Source organism: Sinocyclocheilus rhinocerous, unplaced genomic scaffold (assembly GCF_001515625.1).
Source record: "Sinocyclocheilus rhinocerous isolate Xijiao unplaced genomic scaffold, SAMN03320098_v1.1 scaffold113, whole genome shotgun sequence".
Lineage (NCBI taxonomy): Eukaryota > Metazoa > Chordata > Actinopteri > Cypriniformes > Cyprinidae > Sinocyclocheilus > Sinocyclocheilus rhinocerous.
Window position 1 is genome coordinate 2,756,174 of NW_015646846.1, and position 12,798 is coordinate 2,768,971.

Below are 12,798 nucleotides of genomic sequence, written 5' to 3' on the forward strand. Positions count from 1 at the left end.
TCGCCGATGTGTTTTTCAGTCAGAACTCATTTCACACAGCGTGATTGTGAATCGCCGACAGCTCCAGATATTTAGAATGCCAAATATTTCACGGGCGTCGGCGACGCGTCGGCGATTCCCTCAGATCGCGTCTTTGATAATTCACACTGTGTGATTGTCACTCGCGTGAACGAGCACCGATTTGCCTCCGATTTCGGGCATTTGTCGGCGATTTCACAAAACCTGTCGGCGAGTGAAAAATCGGGCTAAAATCGTGCAGTGTGAACTCGGCATTAGTCCAGGGTTTAAATGTATATTAAAATATAAAACAGTTATTTTAAATTGTAATAATAATTCACAATTTGTAATTGTATTTTTGACCAAATAAATGCAGCTTAGTTAAGCATAGGAGACTTCTTTCAAAAAATGACCTAAAACTTTTTAACGGTAGTGGATATATGTATTTTCTACCTAGGGCTGTATTGCAGTAGAGTTGGAGCGCAGACCTCGTGGTTTTGGCTTCAGTCTGAGAGGAGGAACGGAGTATAACATGGGCCTCTACATCCTGCGGCTGGCTGAGGATGGCCCCGCTCTACAGGATGGCAGGATACATGTCAGTACAGCACACCACTCTTTAATAACTCAAGCGTTGCGGATGGAATCTGCTGACTTTTTTCCATCTTCTGCAGTGATTTTGGGGAAACATCTGCAGAGTGCATTTAAATGTAATAAAAAGGTTTAAGGAAAGCTGAATACCTTTTTATACTCAAAATATTTCAAACTAGGATGTCTTGAGAAGCTGTTTTCAGTTCTGTAAAGTCCAACAGCAAAAGAAGTCAAGTCACCTTTATTTATATAGCGCTTTATACAATACAGATTGTGTCAAAGCAGCTTTACAGTGTTAAACAGGAAAAACGTGTGCTGAGAAAGCAAGATCACAATAGAAAACAGTCAGTTTATCAGTTAAAGTCAGGTTGTTATTGATTCAGTGATGTCATCGTCCAGCTCAGTTCAGTTCTCTTCCAATAGTGTCTGTGCAGTCAAGTGACAGAACGCTTTTCATGGGTTTGATCCCAGGAAATGCATGAAAAAATGTATAGCTTGAATGCAGTGCAATATGCTTTGGATAAAAGTGCCGGCCAGAAGAATTATATGTAAATGTTAATTGACTTTCAAGGCCAAATCAATCATCATCTTCCTGCTTGTGAATTGATATGGGATTTTCAGTGGCGGATGCTGTATGAAAAGCAAGACTGATATTTTGGACTTTAAATAAAATCATCACCTCTTATGGCCTGAACAAGAGATCAATAAGATATTTCAAGAATGATAAAACACATAAATGACCTTATGCCTGAATGTGCAGGTAGGAGATCAGGTAGTGGAGATCAATGGAGAACAGACGCAAGACATCAGTCACACTAGAGCCATTGAGCTGATCCAAGCTGGAGGAAACAAAGTGCTACTGTTACTGCGACCGCAAGCCCTCTTATCAGAGAACAGTGAGTTATGACACACAAATACATGATGATGCTGCTATACGTAAGCATACTGCAAGAACATCAAGACAATATGGGTTGCTTGCTAACTTCAGCTTTCTTTCTTTCTTTCTTTCTTTCTTTCTTCTGTGCAGGTTGTGTAAGCTCCTCTGCGGTGTGTTATTGCCCCCAGGAGTATCATCACTAACAGCCTCTTTTCCTCTAGGTCTTTTATTCTTTGGTAATGGGACTTTCACTGCACTTTCTTTGCTCCTTAATTACTAGTCTTTTCTCTGCTTTATTGTGTAAGTTTTTAGATCTGTAGAATATGTTCATGCTCTTTGCAGTCACAACACCATGGAGAATGGTTTCACTCAAAACCAAATAAAAATATGACATATAATTATATACATTATTTTTACATACTAAATATTGTTTTACATATTGTAATATATATTTTGATTTTTAATTTTCCAATTTATTTAAAATTATTACAACCATCCTGGGGTGTGTTTCCTACACTCACTGCTTAACTTGCATAGTATGAAGAAATCAACTACTTAGTCACAACTGTTTCCTGAAACGAATGATGTCATGCAGGTGGTAGAGTAATAACTTCTTTTAATTAATCCATTTGAGATTGAATTAATGCCAGATTTTTGGCTGTAAATTATGGACATGGCATCTGAGGGCGAATTATCTTTTTCTGAATTATTTAGCTTTATTTCCAAATTCAATCATTGGCTCTTTCTTACGTACTAGAGCACATATGCACATGCACTCTTCAAAAATGGTGCTTTAAATCTCTTGACAAACTAAAAGACATAAATTAAATTTGTATGTATTAGAAATTAAATATATAGACTGTACTGAATGTCAGCTTGCTTATTTTGCTCAAGACAAGGATTTATAAAGTCCACATGCCATACAAACAAGAAACTATGTTTCTAACCACAGGTCAAGAGCTGTTGTTCCAACCACACAAGTTTACGATGCTGTTTGTTATGTTCGTTGGAACTGTGGTTTCGGAAAACCATAGTAGGCTAACAGTACTTTTGGGAAACACTCTAGCAATGCTCTAGCAACCACTACAACACTCTAGCAATCACCAAGAACACTTTACAAATCACTAACAACCACCTATTACACACTATCAGTGCTTTAGCAACCACCCAAACTACTCTATCAGTGCCCTAGCAACCCCCAGAACACTGTAGCAATCATGTAGCAACCACCCACAATAATTAGTGCCCTAGCAACCACCGAGAACAATCTAGCAGTGCCTTAGCAACCTGTCAACTACATAGCAATGCATGTGCAACCAGCCACAACACTCTAGTATTGTGGATTTTAGAGCAGGCAAACACCACCCAAAAATAACTGGTTACCATGGTAAATTTTTGGTAAAAGGCCTCAATTAGTAATAGAATTTTAATTCTAGGCAGTGTATCCAATGCAGATCTGTTCGCCCTTAGGTTCTGCTGGAGATGTTATCCTTCCTGATCTGCCGAGATCCAACATTCCTCTCAGTTCTCCTCTCCTTCATCTGTCATCCACCTCAGTGAAGAAGGAAACATCAAACCTGACAAGCTCCTTTGCCTGTTCTCGCTGCTCCTTGGATCTGGCCTGTGAAGATCCTCGCTCTAAAGACAGCAAGAGGGAGAAGTGTGCCAAACCACCAAACACCAGCTCTTCCAGAGTCCCGCAGCAACGGTGCATCAAGAGTCGGTCCGCAGAGAATCTCCTTGATCTCGGAGATACAGAGAAATCCAAAAGACCATCCAAAGCCAAAGACAAAGCTCACAGCCACAAAGAAAATCTGCAACAAAGCACTCGAGACTCCCACAAGAACAGAAAGTCCTTCCAACATCGCTCAGTCAGTCCCCAGAAGTCAAAGCGTGAAGGACAGGAAGTGGTAATTGGAGAAGCGCAGGGACGGAAAGAGGAACGCCGCATGAAGGGAACACCAAGCGTGGACCAGAGGAAAAGTGACACTGAAAGAAACAGGAAAAAACAGGAATCTAGAGGAAGGATGCAAAATGAGACCCAAGAAGGGGAGGAGAGGTGGAGAGCTGAGAGAAAAGTGAGAAGCAAAGGAGAGAATGAAGCAGCTGAGCCAAATGGAGAAACTGAGCTCAAAAGCACCCAAAAGAAGAAAAAACAGAGAGATAGAGACATGCAAAATGAAAGCACCCACATATCGAGCAGAGAGGGAGACAAGAAGAGCAAACAAACAAAGGATAAGGGGGATCAAAAGGGAGAAAACAGGAAGGAAATGATTACAGATAAGAATGGAAGCAAAAGGAAAGGAAATGAGAGTGAAGACAGGAAAGATGACATTGTCACCACAGATGCGGCTCCAGTCACCACCAGGGCAAGTCTAGTCTTTGACCATCCTGCACCCTTGAGCGACGGCCTCTGGAAGATCCCTAGTTTTGCACGTATCCTCACGCATGAGGAAGCGATGCGAGATGTTTGTGAATAGTTTGGCGATCCTTGGGAATAGAAGGTTTAAAACCAGAAACATATGCAAGTATGTGAATGTACCACTTCTAGCTAAGATTTCACACTGTTCATCATGGATTGCAAGTAGGCTACACATTGTATTCTCAGCATTTCAGCACTATCATGGGAATTAGCACAAATGATCTGCTGGTGGAAGAGAATCTTGCTGAGCAAGTTAGTTAAACTGTCGACATGTTTATAGCTAGCTACCTAAATAACAACACATCTGGTTTATTGGCACAGACATTTGAAGAAAACCTTCTTGAGTACACCTTCTTGAATACAAGACTAAGCATATTCAAGGGGTTACTCAAAGTACTTAAGGGGATGATTGAGATTTCTTTGTACATCTATGTACAGCAGGGCAGTGTTTCAAGCATTTGCACTTGCATAGAATTTTACACTAGCCTAACTTCTCATTAACGTGTTCCTTATACTGTAAAAAATACAAATCAGAAGTTGAGTTTTTTAATAAGAACGGATTTATGGAAAAAATGGTTGAATCAACTCAAAGTTGATACATCATATAATAAGTTCTACTGCATAAAGTCAAAAATAGTAAAGTTTTTTACTTGTGAATCCAAAGCAGATAAGCTTGCAAATAAGCCTCATGTCATTCCAAACCTTTCTTTCTTCTGTGGAAGATATTTTGGTAAGAATATTGGTAACCAAATGGTTTGCGCTCCCATTGACTTCCATAGTATGGACAACAAATACAATGGAAGTCAGTGGGACCTGAAACTGTTTGGTTGCCAGATTTATTCAAAATGTCTTCTTTTGTAGCCTAAATGGTTTTGGGTCCCATTGACTAACAGTCCCAAAAAAGAATAATAGATGAATTGTTCACAACAAGCTCAATAACATGCATTAAGTAAGTAGATCGCGTGAATTTTCATTTCATGCCAACTTTAAACCAGGTTGTTTATTATTCAGATCGGTAGCTATAAACAAGTCAACAGCTGAAAGGCACAGACACCTCAAGGTCTTACCTTTATCACCTGATTGAATAGTGAGGTTTGAAACCGCCATAATAATGCAAGCTTTATATGTATAACAGCACCATGTACATTCAGTGCATAGGCCAATCATTCACATGCTTGTACACATACTTTCCAAGAGTATGTTTTTGGCCTTACACCTTGTTTTTCTCCAGGTGGTCTCCCAACCAGTTGCTGACCAGGCTTATGCCTGCTTAGCTTCAGAGCGTATCATGTGAACCATATTAATGTCCTTCTCTTTGGACAGTGGTCAGCATGAGCTTCTCATTCAAATTATTTAAAAATGTTTGTAATAAGCAGTCTTATAAACAGACTGATTCGACATGAAGTTTAATCTAAACTGCTTTATGGCAATCATTTGGAGCTTAATCGTCTTGGACAGGCAATTTCTGAGGCTTTGTGGTCAAACGCATGGAGCTCCGTTTTGTCCGGACAGCCTCTTTTAATTTGCTTTATGCCAGCTGACATTAAACAACATGAGGACTCTCTCGACATCACAATGCAATCCTTCCTTATGCAATTTAAGGGAAGACGCCCCATCAATAACTAAAACGACAATGCAAGTTTATGTTTCGGTTATAAACAGCACGTCCTCACCCCAAAGAATAATTTTTTCCCCCTGCATGCAAAGTAGAACACACAAACTCCTTGTTTTGTTGCATGCCTTTTAGACCCATGCAGTTTATCTCTAATGCTTTCAAATGGTGTAAATAAGAACTGTCATGAAGACTGGGGGCTTTACCAGGGACTTTTCAGACTGTTCTCCCTCTCTTCCATGTCTTTGATTCCCTGATCTCCAAATATTATAATTGCAAATGACCAGAAACTTGTGCTTTAATATACCAAGAACATGATCAAATGTTTATTTATTGAAATATGTACATGAATAGATACATGTAGCTATAACAGATTGTGACATTGATTTCGGTGTAGAGATCCAGGCTCTTGCTAAGCACCGTGGTAGTTTTACCTTGTAGCAACTGTTTTGACTTGTCACAAAACAAATGGTACATGCAAATGTATTTTTAAATATTCTATGAAATCAGATTTAATATGGTAAATATTTATTTTATTTTTCCGGGACATGCATGTCCAGTCTAGCAATTCAACCTCTCAGTTATGAGGCTATACTGTACTCTACATCAGTCTAGCTTCGATTTATGACCATCAGAAGCCAATGCACAAGGATGAACATCATGAAGGTTGTCAAGGGGTCATATTTGATCTCAAATTTTTTGCATTAAAGTTCACCCAAAAATTGAAATTTGCTGAATTTACTCACCTTCAGGCCATTCAAGAATGAATGGGTGCCGTCAGAATGAGAGTCCAGACAGCTGATAAAAACATCAAAATAATCCACAAGTAATCCACATGATTTAAGTACATCAATTATTGTCTTGTGAAGCAAAAAGCTGCATGTTTGTAATATACAAATCCATCATAAAGGCATTTTAATTTAAAACCGTCGCTTCTGGCCAAAATACTGACATATTTGTTTTGGATGGTTTTGGCTTGTAAACTGTGCTTAATCTTTGAATCGTTCTCTTCTGATTCACACAAGACAACTTTTTCACTGGAGAAAGCAATATCATGGATCGAGGACTTGTATTTTAGCCAGAAGTAACAGCTTGAAGTTAAAACATCTTAATGATGGATTTGTTTCTTACAAACACAGCTTTTCACTGTAAACTGATGAACTGGAGTCATGTGGATTACTTGTGGATTATTGTGATGTTTTTATCAGCTGTTTGGACTCTCATTCTGACGGCACCCATTCACTGCAAAGGATCTATTGGTGAGCAAGTGATGTAATGCTAAATTTGTCCAAATCTGTTCTGATGAAGAAACAAACTTGTGCCTGAGGGGGGAGTAAATTTTTAGCAAATTTTAATTTTTGGGTGAACTGTTCCTTTAAGAGAATTAAGGCCTGATTTTTTATTATTATTTTTAATATTATGACATTATTTTTATGACAATTAAGCACATTTACTCTTCAAACTCACATTACTGTAACTTAAATATTAAAAAAAAAATGTTTGCATTTGGTTTAACTTAAACTTATTAAAATAATACATTTAATATTAAAATATTTTTATATTTTATATTGCATTAAAATAATGAGAATCTAATAAATATAACTGCAGTAAAAAGCAAACCTTCTGAATCAATTACAGAGAATTTTTTAGGGGAGAAATGTGCTTAAATTCATGCATACTGTCACAATGCAACAAATCATAAAAATCCTAAGAATAGACTTCATTAGGCTTCATTGTCCTTATGCACATTTTTTTATTTTGGAGGTGAAATATGATCCAGACAAGTTTCTGTGAGATTCACCCTAATGTGCAAAGATTTGCTGTCTTTAAATACAGACTACGAAGCAGGGAAAAATGATCCCTCCTAAAAACAGGAATGTTGCGGGTATAATGTCTTCTATCAAACTATCTATATGATAATCATCAACTAATTTTTTCCATGCCTGCTTGCAACACACGGTCAGTTGTGGGAGGTTTCTGAAAGGGCTGATTTATTGGGGTTTTGAGGTCTGAAATGTGGCCAAGATAAACGTGTAAGGTGTGAATTCATAGGAAAGTGATATGATCTATCAATACCAAAGGACTGGTGGCCATCCCATATGTTGTGTGTGAAGTGATTATAACCTCAGGGTTTGCATATGTAACTAACAGCTGTGACACGGCTTTGATATAAATGATGAGAATGCAAACTAATCACAAAGACAAGATTATTGTTCACCATAAATTGTGGCGGTGTTACATTTTGTTTTGTGCATATGACAGACTTCGAAAACTGTTTAAATTCGACAAAATGTGAAGCAATGTTAGCATCTGCTGTACATACGCAACCCATCTCAGTGTTCATATTTAAAAGTGAGGCCTAGAATCACCTCATGTTAGACTAAATACATATGGGCTCAATATAACGTGGTCTGATTGTTGTAAATGTTTAAATAGTGTACAGCAACTTTATAAAAAATAGCTGAGTGGTCTCAGAAGAAAGAATAAAAATATGTACATTTGTTCTGTTATTTTTCTAAGTAATTATTTAAGTATGGCGGGAAAATATTTCAAGTCAGAGCACAGAAAATAAAATCATATCCTGGTGTTCTGGTCATGTAGCGTTTTATGCAAAATCAAATCAAATGAGTTTTAAAATTATGAAAAATCTATGTAAAATAAAATGGTCTTTGAATAATAAGGGTCTCCTGAACGATCCACTTTTTACTTAAAAATAACTTCAGTTATTAAAAAAATCTAAAGCTTGTGACTTGCCGCTTTAGAATAATGATGTTATCGAAATATGTGAATTATTCCTTAATTGCTATATCATTTCTATATTTAACATCAGCTCGGTTTAATTCATATTTTAATTAAGATCACTTTCTGCTGAGTTTTGCAGAGGAACAGGCAGTGTGACAAAAACGAGCGCATACAGATAAGAGCAATGTTCGACTAATTTCATTATTTTAAGATGACTTGAAGCTATAAGATTTTTAAAAAATACAATGACTGTGACCATGACATTTATTATCCCAGCTCAAGTTGTCTACAGAAAGTCTTATCCCGGCCTGTCACGCCTACAGCATTTTCTAGATGATAAAACCTACAGTATGGCTTGTCACAAAGAACAAAATGTAGACTACTTTAAATATGCCAGTCTAAGCAGCATTTGTTCTGCTGAGTTAAGCAGAACACTGCTGTATCATTTCATGATTGCTCAGCGATGTGTTAAGCACTCCGTAGAGACTGGAGGAGGTATTGTAGGCGGTAGCAGAGATATAAAAGAGCAGATAAATGTATTGCAAACCACTGAAGCAGTGGTGAAAGTGGATAATAAATGTCTGACAGGTGAAATATATTAGGATTCTTTAATGCGCACAGGCCTCACAGTTTCTATGAACCGACAGCAGGTGTCACTAACGAGTCATTTCCAATAAAACACATCACGAATGTAAGCAAAACACTTGATTATGTGGTCTAATAAAGATTTATGTACTTATAATGAACGCACAATTTAATATGTTATTGTTATAATGCAAAATTACACAGCTGTGTTCTTGTTGAAATGTTTACTTGTGCTATATGTGAGGCTTGAGCAGTAAAGTTATTGGGCTACAACACAGTACATGCTATAAACAATCATGTGCCACTCTAGAACTTTACACTTTGAACCTTAAATGCTGTGGACAAGCTGATTAAAAACAGACCAGGTTCTGTTGTAAATAAGGAAAGAGTGGATGAGGTATCTGTCTTGTCGGGCCAGGATAAAATGGGTGGGGTGTGTGTTTCTCAGATAAGCACAGAGATCACATTTGAAGTCTGCTTTAATATGTTGAGCTCTGAGCATTTAAAATAATTCCTGATGGAACGAAGTTGATTTTATAGAGGTCATTCAGTTTCACTGATAAAAGAGGAAGAAAATACAGCTGTATATACAATGAAATGGTCACAGGTCAAAAGTCTGGAATAGTTAGGTTTTTGAAAGAAGTCTCTTCTGCTCACCAAAGCTGCATTGATTTGATCAAAAATACAGGAAAAACAGGAATATTGTGAAATATATTTACAATTTAAAAGAACGTTTTTTTTTAAATTTGAAAATATTTGAAAATAATTTATTGCTGTGATGGTAAAGCTGAGTTTTCAGCAGCCATTACTCTAGTCTTCAGTGTCACGTGATTCTTCAGAAATGATTCTAATATGAAAAAAACAAACAAACAAACATTTCTTATTGTCATTGTTGAAAACAGTTGTGCTGCTTTGTGGAAACTGGACAACACTACCATTCAAAACTTCAGGATAAGTAAGATTAAAAATATAAATAATTGATAATAATAAGAACTGTTAATTATTAATAATTGAGCACCAATAATAGTTGACGCACTGAGCAGCAAATCAACATAATAATTTCTAAAGGATCACGTGAGACTGAAGACTGGAACAACGATTCTGAAAATTCAGATTGATCATTTAGAGGAATAAATTACATTTTATATTATATTATGTTATATTATTATATTATAACAGTTATTTTTTATTTCACAATATTACATTATATCACAATATTCAAACTTTTGACCAGTAGTGTACATGGGTTTACTTCACAGCTTAATTTGCATTTATTTTATGTTGACTTCCTAGAGTGATATTACCATACGTGATGTTGAAGGATGATTGATATTTTTCAGCAGATAAATTTGTCCCTGTGAGCTATGATGCTTGAATCATTAAACGCTTTGTGGATACTTACACACAGTGACTATAGCAATCAAAACTAGTTTCTATGGGAGTACACACACGCGCACACACACACATGTTGTGTATTCATCACGTTATGGGGACTGATGTTAGCAATTAAATGTATGGTAAATAGTTACCATAAAGCACTGAGGAAGAAAATGCTATTGTAACTAGGCTACACTGTCAAACATCATCAGATTAAAGCTTCATGAGGGACGCCCTTGTTGGGGAACACCCTTACACTGACTCACACATTCCATGAACTCTGAAAATGCAAACTGGAGACTGTCTTCAAGACCTCACCAGACTGGATTCATTTGCACTTTTGTTATTCAAATACATGCACACTATAGCAACTGCATCCATTTATTTATGTTGTACAATTAATATTCTTGATCATTCACAGATTTTGGAAATTATTCTGTCATGTTTTATATCTCAAAGTCATCCACAACGTAGACTGCATTTATTTGATTAAACATACAATAAAACATGAATATTGTTAATAGTATTACAATTATTTTATGTTATTCCTGTGATGCAAAGCTGAATTTTCAGCATCATTACAGTCTTCAGAGTCACATGGTCCTTCAGAAATCATTCTAATATGCTGATTTGATGCTCAAGAAAAATATGATTATTTGACGAATAGAAAGTTTAAAAGAACAGCATTGAGCCTATTTGAATTATTTTTATTTTGTAAGAATTATAAATGTCCTTATTGCCACTACATTTAATTTGCGTCTTGGCTGAACTGATTTATTGTTACTTATTGTTTTTTTTTTAAGGAGAATAATAATTTTATTCAGCAAGGACATACATAAAATGGATTAAAAGTAAAAAAAAATTTTTTCTGTTTTTAAAATGTTTAAAATTGATTCCTGTGATGACAAAGCTGAATTTTCAGTGTCACATGATCACACACACACACACACACACACACACACACACGTGTGTACGTGGCTACCTTCAGAAATCATTCTAATATGCTGATTTGATGCTCAAGAAAAATATGATTATTTGACGAATAGAAAGTTTAAAAGAACAGCATTGAGCCTATTTGAATTATTTTTATTTTGTAAGAATTATAAATGTCCTTATTGCCACTACATTTAATTTGCGTCTTGGCTGAACTGATTTATTGTTACTTATTGTTTTTTTTTTAAGGAGACTATATAATAGGTAGACAGTACTGAACAGCAGAGTAAGTGCGCTGCTATTTCATAGCGAGTATAAAACAGTTAAATGATTTGAATCATATGTTGTCAGTCTTTAATCTGAAGGGAAGGGCAGGCTGGTAACACGTCACAGAATGGGCGTGTTTCCTCGAGTTTGACAGTCTAGTGCACGCCAAACTATGAAGCGCTTTTTCCTTTTAATTTTCCAGTTTTTCTTTTCATCTGCAGCGGGAAAGTGACCAATTAAGCTAATATGGGGAATATCCTTGTCTGTGTAGTGCTTTATCGTTATTTCATCCTCTTGCGTTCCGCCCGTTAAGTTTTTTCCGCCAGTGGTTGTGAATTCACGACAAGTGTTTGCTGCTGAATAACACACTAACAATGACAAGTGTGAAGGCTTGGCCACTGCTTCTACTACCGCTTTCACTGGTCTCAATGGGGACAGGTAAGATGGTTTTCCTTACCTTTGGCTTAAATTAACATGCGTTGAATGTTTGTTTTTAAACCCAGTCAGTCGCTCAACTTGAGAAAATGTCAGTACATTGAATTAATGCAGTTACTTGAACAGATGCTGCTAAACCGCGAGACAACCTTGGGTTGGGTTGATCTGTTACTTTGAATTGAGTTTTTTTTATGTTTTTAAATAGAATCTCGAAAGTTAATACTAGTCAAGTCAAAATAGCATTCTGAAAACTGTATCAACGACAGATATTGGAACTTTCCTGTAGGTGGACCCACAATAAAATTGTCAAGTGCAAAAATGTAATTACTTCTAATAAAAATAAAATGCTTTAAAAGGGGAAAGTACTGCCGAAATGTTGAGGGTGTAAGTTTTTTTTGTTTTTTTTTAAGTTTCTTATGCTCACCAAGACTGCATTTATTTGATCAAAAAGACAGTAATTGTGAAATATCATTACAATTTAAAATAACTTTTCTATTTGAATAGATTTGAAATTAAATCTTCCTCTGATGGCAAAGCTTGAAAACAATTCTGCTGCTTAATATTTTTGTGGAAACCGTGATACTTTTTAAAAGGATTATTTGATGAAATTTCAAAAGAACGGCATTTATTTGAAATGTCTTTCCTGTCACTTTTGATCAAATGAATGTGTCCTGAAAGTATTTATTTCTTTACACACACACAAAGGAGAATAATACTTTTATTCAGCAAGGACATACATAAAATGGATTAAAAGTAAAAAAAAATGTTTTCTGTTTTTAAAATGTTTAAAATTGATTCCTGTGATGACAAAGCTGAATTTTCAGTGTCACATGATCACACACACACACACACACACACACACACACGTGTGTACGTGGCTACATTCATGCATTGTATAAAGGTCAAATGACAACAATAGGACAACAATAGTTTTTCAAACCAATAAATTCTCGATTAAATACT

The 12,798-nt window shown here is 36.1% G+C and overlaps 2 protein-coding genes across 6 annotated transcripts in view; both read left to right on the forward strand.

The window, feature by feature from the left end:
• Positions 1 to 4,618, forward strand: part of LOC107708064 (membrane-associated guanylate kinase, WW and PDZ domain-containing protein 3-like) — a 5,167-nt gene extending 549 nt beyond the window's left edge. The window contains exons 2-5 of the mRNA XM_016512211.1: positions 455 to 592; positions 1,346 to 1,458; positions 1,613 to 1,698; positions 2,933 to 4,618. Of these exons, the coding sequence (XP_016367697.1) occupies positions 455 to 592; positions 1,346 to 1,458; positions 1,613 to 1,698; positions 2,933 to 3,942 (1,347 nt within the window). The 3' untranslated portion in view covers positions 3,943 to 4,618. The remainder of the gene's footprint in view (positions 1 to 454; positions 593 to 1,345; positions 1,459 to 1,612; positions 1,699 to 2,932) is intronic.
• A 6,885-nt stretch (positions 4,619 to 11,503) lies between these two features.
• Positions 11,504 to 12,798, forward strand: part of LOC107708171 (complement decay-accelerating factor-like) — a 9,602-nt gene continuing 8,307 nt past the window's right edge. For all 5 annotated transcript variants that reach the window (XM_016512340.1, XM_016512334.1, XM_016512339.1 and 2 more), the window contains exon 1: positions 11,504 to 11,838. In XM_016512340.1, the coding sequence (XP_016367826.1) occupies positions 11,775 to 11,838 (64 nt within the window). In that variant the 5' untranslated portion in view covers positions 11,504 to 11,774. The remainder of the gene's footprint in view (positions 11,839 to 12,798) is intronic.